Source organism: Platichthys flesus, chromosome 23, assembly GCF_949316205.1.
Source record: "Platichthys flesus chromosome 23, fPlaFle2.1, whole genome shotgun sequence".
Taxonomy (NCBI): Eukaryota; Metazoa; Chordata; class Actinopteri; order Pleuronectiformes; family Pleuronectidae; genus Platichthys; species Platichthys flesus.
In genome coordinates this window covers 8,731,596-8,741,208 of record NC_084967.1, presented here as the reverse complement: position 1 = coordinate 8,741,208, position 9,613 = coordinate 8,731,596, and the positions used below count along the sequence as shown (strand labels likewise).

The 9,613-nt window shown below is 46.9% G+C and overlaps 1 protein-coding gene across 1 annotated transcript; it reads left to right on the top strand.

Annotated features, from left to right (window-relative positions):
* The first annotated feature begins 762 nt into the window (after positions 1-762).
* On the top strand, positions 763-8,483 carry ppp1r3aa (protein phosphatase 1, regulatory subunit 3Aa). The gene is made up of 4 exons (XM_062383387.1): positions 763-1,644; positions 2,991-3,049; positions 3,155-3,252; positions 3,742-8,483. Exons 1-4 carry the CDS (start codon positions 863-865, stop codon positions 6,622-6,624), a joined length of 3,822 nt encoding a protein of 1,273 aa, XP_062239371.1. The 5' UTR covers positions 763-862; the 3' UTR covers positions 6,625-8,483.
* The last annotated feature ends 1,130 nt before the right edge of the window (positions 8,484-9,613 follow it).

The window sequence follows — 9,613 nt, the reverse complement described above, 5'->3', positions numbered from 1 at the left end:
AGGGTTTTTTCGTAGTTTTTCCTTACTCTTGTTGAGGGTTAAGGACAGAGGGTGTCACGCCCTGTTATAGCCCATGAGAGGAATTGTGACTTGTGAATATGGGCTATACAGGTAAAATTTGATTGATTGATTGATTGATTGATTGATTGATATTCCTATATATTTATATATATATTTCTGCTGTTTTTATAATATAGATACAGTTTATATTTTGTTGTACTATCCACTCCGGCACAAAATCACTTTAAATACTGGACACTGACACAATCACATCATTGCATTCCATACCTGTATCTGTATATATGCTCTCCATATGTGATATATGTGATTTATGTGATTTATGTATATATGTCAGTGATGTGTTAAGTATAAAAGCTACTGGATGATCTGAATTTCCCTCGGGATTAATAAAGTATCCATCTATCTATCTATCTATCTAAGTTAAGACGCATATTGTAAGTTTGCATTTTTGGAACATTTTCACATTTCCAGTCGGAACGTATTGTCTAGTCAGCACATTTCAAATATGGACCTTTTCATGCATCAGTTTTACTTTGAAGTGCTTTGCGAAAGCTTTATTTTCATGTATTTACTCCGTAACTAGCAAACAAATAGTGAGCGGATCACCGAGAGGATGACTGGCCCGCCGTGCTCCAGTTATACGTGTCCTATTAATAGGTCTGGCTCAGGCTCACAATGTTCAGCTGTAACCAAACTCCATCTGTCAAGTCACGTCCCCTCTGCGCTCTCCCCTCCACAGTATCACTGCAGCCGGGCTCGGGGCACTCTGGTCTGTGCCACCCTCCCAGCCACACAGACGGCAGGACGGGGCCGACAGCTGCCTCTCAGACCACCGAGCACTATGGAGGCTCTGTGCGTCCGACCCTTGAAAGAGGATGGTGTCGTGACGGAGGAAGAGGAGAGGGAGAGAAGTGGGGGACAGGAAGAGGGAGGAAGGGAGGCCTCATCTCCCACGGGCTCCACCACAGACGAGGACACAGACGAGGACTCGGAGCCGGAGCCCCCGTCGGTCGTCTGCAGGAAGGTGTCGTTCGCTGACGCATTCGGCCTCAACCTGGTGTCGGTGAAGGAGTTTGACAATGTTGAGGCGACGGGGTCGGAGGTCAGCCGGCCTCCTGAGAGGGACGCCGCGTTTCCTCTGGAGGAGTTCTACATGTCCTGTCTGTTTACAGTCCCATCAACCCCGGAAGAGCTGGACCAGAGGCTACAGGCGCAGATGGTGGAGCTGGAGAGCATCGAGCTTCTCCCAGGAACCACCATGCTCCGCGGGATGATCAGGGTGGTCAACCTCGGCTACAGCAAGTCGGTTTATGCCCGAATCAGCCTGGATTGCTGGAGCAGCTACTTTGACCTGCTTGCGGAGTACGTGCCCGGATCCAGTGACAGGGAAACAGACCGATTCACTTTCAAGTACAGTCTGATTCCTCCCTTCGCCAGGGAGGGCACCAGGGTGGATTTCTGCCTGCGCTACGAAACGACGGTGGGCACCTTCTGGGCCAACAACAAGGAGATTAACTACGTGCTGTTCTGCCACCAGAGAGGACAAGCGAAGGAGCTCGGGCCTCAGGTGCTCGAGGAGAGCGGCGGCTTCAAGAGCAAGAGGAGCTGCCTCAAAGCGATAAGGTGAGAGAATCTGATGCTGGAAACCATGCCACTGCTGGAGGAAGTACAATAGAAAGTGTTTTATCATTATCAGTACTCAAATAAAATGGTTGAGACTCAAATGACAAAAAAAGTCATCTCTTTAAAGGTTTAGTGTGTACAATTTAGTGACATCTAGTGGTGAAGTTGCATGTTGCAGCTGAATAACTTTCACTTCACCCTCCTCTTCCAAACATGAAAGAGAACCTGTGGGAGCTTCAGTTTTCATAAAAACTCAAAAGATGTTTAGTTTCTCCAGTTTGTACTACTGTCAAAAACATGGCGACCTCCTTAGAGAGGACCTGCTCCAGATAAATATAAAGTATTTAAATATAAAGGGTTCCTTTCAGGGTTAAGAAAACAACGATTCATACAATTTAGATAAAACACACAAGTGAAATATCACTAGGATTATTTTATACTCAATTTCTGCCAATAAACCCCTTTCACCTAAATCTCACACACTGGTCCTTTAAAGCAGCAGTTAATGTTGCTCGCTGGCTGTGGGCCTGTGTGTGTTTACTGTAAGCAGTTGTGTAACTTTTCTTTGAGCTTTGAGCTGTAGAACACATATTGCCCATTTAAGGTCAGGTGTCTGTCCGGCTTTTCCGTGACGTCTCAGTGTGGCAGGGAGAGACAGATGTGCGTACTTCATCCTCTTTGTCGACATAATCCGCCCCCCCCCCCCTTTTTTTTTTTAGGGCTTTAGGGAAAAACAGTTCCGTGTATTTATGTGTGTTCTGCTCTCATTCGCTTGACCGAAAAAAGATACCAGCTGACTGTACTGAGACAAGAGGAATAGTCATCTAGGGTCCAGGAGAGATGAAGAAAAGCATTGACAATATGTATTGACACATTTTACAGAGAAAGCACCAACCTGCTCTTTATTCAGCCCTGTCACTAAACTTGAGTCATAGAGGTGAGGTGTACTGTCGCCGAAGAGGAAATGGACAAGTCAAAGAAACTCGAAAAGCCGAGTACTTACCTATGCCAAGGCCCAACAGTCCCCTTATATCCAATCAGGCTGCACTAAATTGCACATGCTTATAAATATCAGTTCCTAAACCTACCAAATGTTTACTTTCATGGTAATCCATCATTGTGTAATCTTGCAAACAAACAAACAAACCAACAAATAAACAGACAGAGGTGAAAACCTAAAATCCAGGGCGGGGATACATTCAAAGAGAAATTCATTTTGATTTGCACCTCATCGAATAAAGTATATATATTTAAAGCTGATCAAATACTGACATATGTGTACCATAAAGCCAGAGTTATGTATTGTCTGGTAAGAGGCTCATGTACTGTCTTTTTTTTAACTACAGGAGGATAAGTGCAGAGGAAAAGACCAAGGAGTCCAATAACACAGCAACACCTTCTGCAGGTGTGTGTCCTCCAGATTTCAGTGTGTGTGCATACATGTCCCTATATGTCTAGATATGTGAGTATAAATGAAGGCAAACTTGACCTCCTGTCATTTGTTTTGCAGGAGCCCAAGTCCCTCCTAAAGCACAGGAGTCTGAGAGACAGACGGCGGACAGCACAGAGACACACTCGCTATTACACCATGAAGGACACAAAGCCTTGGTGAGGTCACAGACAACAACAAGTCACAATCAGTGCTAGATAAACATGTGGTCTTTCAGAGGGGTGAATGGCGACAGTGCCAGGGATGTAGGTTATGCTGCACAGCAGCTGAGCGGGAGGGATGTGGAGCCTTAGCTGACCTGACACCTGAGAGCCTGTCTGCAGTCACTCACGTGCACAGTGTTAATAATAAATGCTAAACCGCCTGTGAACGGGCAGTAAAGTTGATGAATGGAAAACAGGCCTGTGTGTGTGCTGAGGTTGCGGCGGCGTTACAGCCAGTTGCATCACCGCAGTAATGTTGTACGAAAGAATACTCGATGAATCGAATGGGCCATTGCACACATTTTATGTCATGAAGCCGGTTTTGGGATTTAAAGGAGATGATGACCTTAAAAACAACAAAACCTCGTGCTGGTGCCTCCGATTACACTTCAAGTAGTTTGAGCATTAAACTACTTGTCTTGACCTTTGCCCTTTTCCTGACAGGTGGACGGGGTGAAAAGCCGGCCCACAGGAGCACGTTTGGCCCGTGTGCAGGAGGACCCCTCCCAGAGGAGACAAGCACGACGGGTATATTCACATGACTCAGCCGGTTGCCAGAAGATTACTCCGCCTGGGCCAGCTCCGTGGTGTGACCATGTGAGCAATCGCTACAACCGCCAGAAAAAGCCAAACCACACTCCGCCTGTCCTCACCTACCATCAGATCCCTCTGCTCACCCTGGACTGGAAAAGCGATACGCCACAGCGGTGGGGGGCTGCTGATATGGATGATATCTGGGCTGGGAACACTAAGCAGACCAGACCAAAGGCGTCTGTAGAAAATATAGAGGCCACGCCGTCTGTGAATGATTTGTGGCAGACTTTTCTTAACGGCACAGTTGATACCGGCAATAGAGACACCTCGGTGGGTCAAGTGTGGCAGGAATTTCTAATTGAGCCAAGTCATCAGGACCATTCTGGTGTCCCGGAGGCGGAATGGCTGCAAACAGCTGCGTCGGTGTCCCCCTCAAATCACAGGGGGCCCCAATGCTCGGCAAGTAGTCACGCGATTCGAGAAGTTCAGGTGGGGACGGACGCACCCACCGCCTCAGAGACGACTTCATCTCACTTCGACCACCAGCCGAACGCAGAGGCGTGTGTCTGTGACAACACGGTGACCCGGGAAGCCTCGCAAAGGTCGCAGACGAACTCTGTAACACACACCTTAGAGGAATGTAGCCTCCAGGGGGTGAGGCCTGTGTCCGGGGGCTCTGTTGACAGTTCGGCCGAGTGTCACATGCTTCCAGCCTGGGAGCGAGTGGGCAAAAGAGGAGACGCAGAAGGAGCAGGCGGAGATGAGCGCGTCGCACCGCTCGCGGACGATTCAGTAACAAGCTCAGGGGAGTCGAAGACAGCCGACATGACAGAAATGCCAGAGTCTCAGAATGCCAGCGCTGTTGATAGGATCTCGCAGCGAGCGAGGCTGGACGAGGGTCTTTCTTCTCGTGGGGAAGGGGAGGTTACAGGTACCGCACACAATGAGACACGTGACACGCTGGCATTTAGGGAGACAATCAGACAGGGGACAGAGGACGGGGAGAGGATTGTCTTCTCCACGTCCGGAGAAACAGCAGGAGGGATCATGACAAACCGCACGGAAAATCAAGCGTCTACGGAGGAGAAGTTATTTAGGCCGCTGGAAACGGGGGCGTGTGAAATGTCCCCGAGGGACGCAGAAGAAAAAAGCAGCGAGGAATTCGGGCTGAACCCAAAGAGTGAAAATCCATTAATGGAGAACAAGGGAGATGAAAAGGAAATAAGACCCGAGCAGTCGCACGCACACAAATTCAATCCAAACCAAACATGTGAGGAAAATATCGGGACGAGCCAAGTAATGGAAGGTGGATTCAAATTGGATGGATCGGAAAAAGATACGGCATCGAGTGACAAAGACCAGGAGGGATTCAGACAACTAGATTCATCGGCCTGGCAGAGGGGAGAAGCATCGGTGGTTTCAGAAGTGCTTAATAAACAGTTGAGGACAATCCGAGCAGCGGAGGAACTGCATGATGGGAAAGAGGAGGAGAAAAATCCACGTGAATCTGAAGAAACGGAAGAAAAGGAAAGTTTGAGTTGCGGTGGAGTAAATGTGGAAATAAACCCATCAGCTCAGAGCACGCACATTGTGGAGATAAAGGTCCTCCACAGTGACACTCTCCCAGCAGATAGACACGTCCTGAACCCAGCAGAGGTGGAAGGGTTGAGTTTGAAATCATCACAGGACGTTATGAGGGGTCGGAGAGAGGGCACAGGCCGTGAAACGAGACCAGAGGAAATTACGGTGAAGGAGAACATTGACGCTCAAACAGAGCCTCGACGCCCACCTGCGACTCTACAAGGAGTAGAGGAGGATATGAGACTGAGAGAGGAAGAGGAGAGAAGGCTGAAAACCGAGGCGACGAGGGGGTCGACGGGTAACGTGGAGGACCCTCGGGTCGAGAGAAAGAACAAGTCAGGGGAATTGAAAGAGCGAGAGAAAGTGGAGAACCCTCAACGTGTTGAATGTAGGAGATTGTCAGTTGGAACGAACGACCTGGTTATGGCAGAAAAGACTGTGGCACTTGAGTCGAGGGTGGAGGAGGCGCTCATTGAACGATTTGGTGAGGATTTGGTCAGGAGGATTTGGGAGGAGGTGTTCGGTCGGAGAGCGCGGGACACGAGTATCGTGGATGGAGTGAACGGCAGCCCGGCAGATATTACATGTGACCGCCAGCCTCTTTTGGAGAAAGGTTCATTTTCCCTGACCGATCCAAATCTAAGAACCCATCAAGGCCAAGAGGAAGCGAGAGAGACAAGTAGCAAAGAGGACTCCCCGGGGGGAAGTCGTCAGCTGCTCGGCACAATGATTCAAACTCACACAGATCTGGATTCAAGTGCTCGTCCAGCTCGGGAGCCCCCCGCCTCATTGACTGAACCAGCCCAAACCACCAGCTCTGCAAAGGAGCAGGAGAACGCCTCTGAAATAAGACAAAGATCCATCACCCGTCAGGAGGCCGGTGGACAAACAGAAGACTGCAGTCGCCCGGCCCCCCCGTTTCACACACGCCCCACTTTCCCCTCCGAGAAATTGAAAGAGTCTGACGCCCTCGTCCGCTGGAGCCTCCACGTGCTCCGTCAGGTCACCAGACTGCTGCTGTGCACCCTGTTAGTCGCCGGCTTCTTCACCATCCTCTTCCTCTACGACTTCCCGGCATTCATCGCGCTCTACGTGTTTTCGGCGTGCTGGTGGTTTTACAAGTGGAGGACACATCGGGTCGCGGTGCACAAGGGGGTGGGGAGAAAGTTTGCAGAGAAAAAAAGAGAAGGCGTTGAGGAGTGCGATGCGTAGCGGTGGAACTTGAATGGCGTCTTCGTGTATTTTCATACTGTACATTCAGACGGGTGAGAGCCTTGTTGATCTGTGACCCCTGAAAGAAAAGCATTGTACACCTGTGACACCCATTGTGTTTGTGTGTCTGTCATAACCAGTTCAAGCTGGGAGAGGTTTGATTTCGTTTTCTTGCCTTTTTTCTTTTCTTTTCTTTGTTTTGTTTGATTTTATTAATAAAGTAAGACAACTACATAACATCACAGAGTATAATTCTACAGTGGGGCAGGCATTACTTTGAACTGAGACTATGGTGCATGAGGGCACCTTAGCCATTTTCAGACATGACCTGTGGGTAAAGTAGAGAATGGGACGTTACCCAGGGTTTGTCCCTTCACACATGCACAACAGAACAGGCGGATTTCTGCACAGATGCATTCACAACAGGATCAAATCATCCACATCATTCAGGAGACAGATACAGTAGACAGAGGGAGGAAGTGACTTATTAGCTCGGCTGCAGAGATCACATGATTTTCTTCACAAAAAACAGACACCTGGGTCAGCTCTTATCAACACAAACTATCGTGACATCTTCCTCTGTGTCTGCAACGTGTGTGTCACCGCTTTTTCACCGGGAGATGATTGTTTTCTTTTGTTTTGTTTGGTTATGTGTTTTTTCACGTGTTGGACGTGTCATCATTTTCTCCTGAACTCTCCTGGCTTGCTACAGACTTCATACTAGGAGGCCAGGAGCAGAAAAACCACAGATGAACCCGAGTCCTCTCACTCAGACTTTTACCGATCACAAGTGCACCTCCTCCGGGGGGGATTATGGAGGATCTGTCTGAAAGCAGCTCTTGATAGAAACAGGACAGAATGTGCAACACTGGGGAGACGGGAGGTGTTTCTATGTTTTTTTGTTTCTTCCACCCTGGCAGACACATAGTAGACACTGGCTGACCTGCCACCACAAACATATGGCGTTATCAAACTATTAAAGAAGTAAAAGAATAAACAAAAGGGTGAGTGTATGCTCTTTTCTTATCCTCCTCTGCCCTATACACACACACACACACACATGTAGATGCACACAAGAGATTTTGTGATTCTATTGGTTTTCCAGGCGGCTGTCAGAGTTGATCAGATTGTGTCTGAGGAGGTTTTTTACAAGGACGTTGCTCTACTTGTAGCCCTGGGTTATTTCAGCTGTGCTTTTGGGTCCATCTGAATTCATGGTGTAGTATTTTTGCCCTCAAAAAGTAGTGAGGAAAGTTTGGTGCGTCTTAGCCACCTTGAGATTTTAGCATCTGGGTTTTTTTGTTTTCCGGTAAAATGGATCGGGTGCTGTAAACCAGTTGTTGGTGGAAAGCAACAAAAGACATCTTTTATTTTTTTTCTTTTAGTTCAGTGTTGTGATCGAGGGTGAAGAGCTCTGAACGCTTTGGGAAATAAATGAATGCCTGATATTTTATTTTGCTGACGTTTTGCTTTCTAGGTCCTTTCAACACATTAAATCATAAAATGCAAAATATTTCAGCAGAAATATATATTTTTGTCACTTAAATCCTCATCTGTCACGTCCTGTGGCCATTTCACATTAGTCTGTGACCTAAAGAGTGGTTTGGTTTTTTTTGTTCATCAAACAAATTGCAAAGTTATATTTAATCAATAAAACATTAAAACTGAAATACAACTTGAAGGTTTTTCTTGTTTTAGTTTCTATGAAAATGCACTTGTTGTCTTAGCTAATGCAGATTTTCAGTAAGTGTATGATGTGTGTATATTTGATGCTTTTATGGGCCCAATATTACTTGACCGTGTATGTAATGAAACAAAGTGACTTAGCTTGCTGTCCTTCAATAAACAAGATTCATATGGCTAAAGAAACGATGGAGAGATTATTAAGCTACATGATGAGAACAGTCTTTTAATACTTCATATGAATGGTCAGTATGTAACTGTAGTGTCCTCACATGTTGGCAGTGATTCGCAGTGAATGGCAGTGAATCTGTTTTAACTCCTAAGATAATTATGAGTTTAAAGTTTGTGATAAAGATAATAGAGACAAAGCTGCACCAAATTGCTAATACTCATATATATCATCTCTCTGAATGTGCCTTATTTTGTTTTTCTTCAAGATCCATTTATTACGGTCTGGGAAAGTGATGCAAATTTCAAAATCCACCACAATTATTTGTCACAATGATAAATAAAGTGGAAAAAACAATCACAACAGAGGTGGATAAGGCTGCTGTATCCCTCTACATATGATCTGCTACACCCCCCCCCCCCCCCCCCCCCCGAGCAGACATGTCCCAGTGTCCATCACTGGCAGAACTGGGACACTGCAGTCCAGTTAAAGTCCCTCGGTCTCGTCTGGGGAGCGTTGACCTTTCACAAGCTGCTTCCCCCCCGACTCCTTCAGAAGACTGACCCTGAGCCCGGCTTAGCACAGCAGCAGCGGAGAGAAGCTTCTCTTTCACCGGGCACCGCTCGGGGGTCGACTCGGTACACACCTGGCCCAGCCGCTCTGGTGTGTGCCGACAAACGGCAGCAGTGACGGGGATGAAAGAGAGAGAGACGTGGATGGAATCCTGATGAGCTGAAGTTGATCTGTGGTGCAAAGCTACATGTTAGACGACTGACCGACTAACAAGACAACATGGAAGGATGATAAATGTATTATTGATGGACTAGGACAAGGTATGGGGCTGCATGCTATGTACTGTGAGGGTTTTATAATGTGCAGCCCTAATGATAGTGGGAGGTACAGTCAATGTTTTGGTGTCTGCTATTATCCAAAACTCAGGCAATCACAGTCATTTGTTATTTAATCCATCATCTTCCCTGATTGGCAACAGTAGAAATATCAAAATCAACATTTCATAATGCACAATGTGGATTTTCAAATACATGATACAAATGGTAAGTCCACTATATGAGCTAATATGAACTTTGTGGTTTTTTAAAATTATGTGAAAGTTGTTTATTCACCTTAAGAAATTTG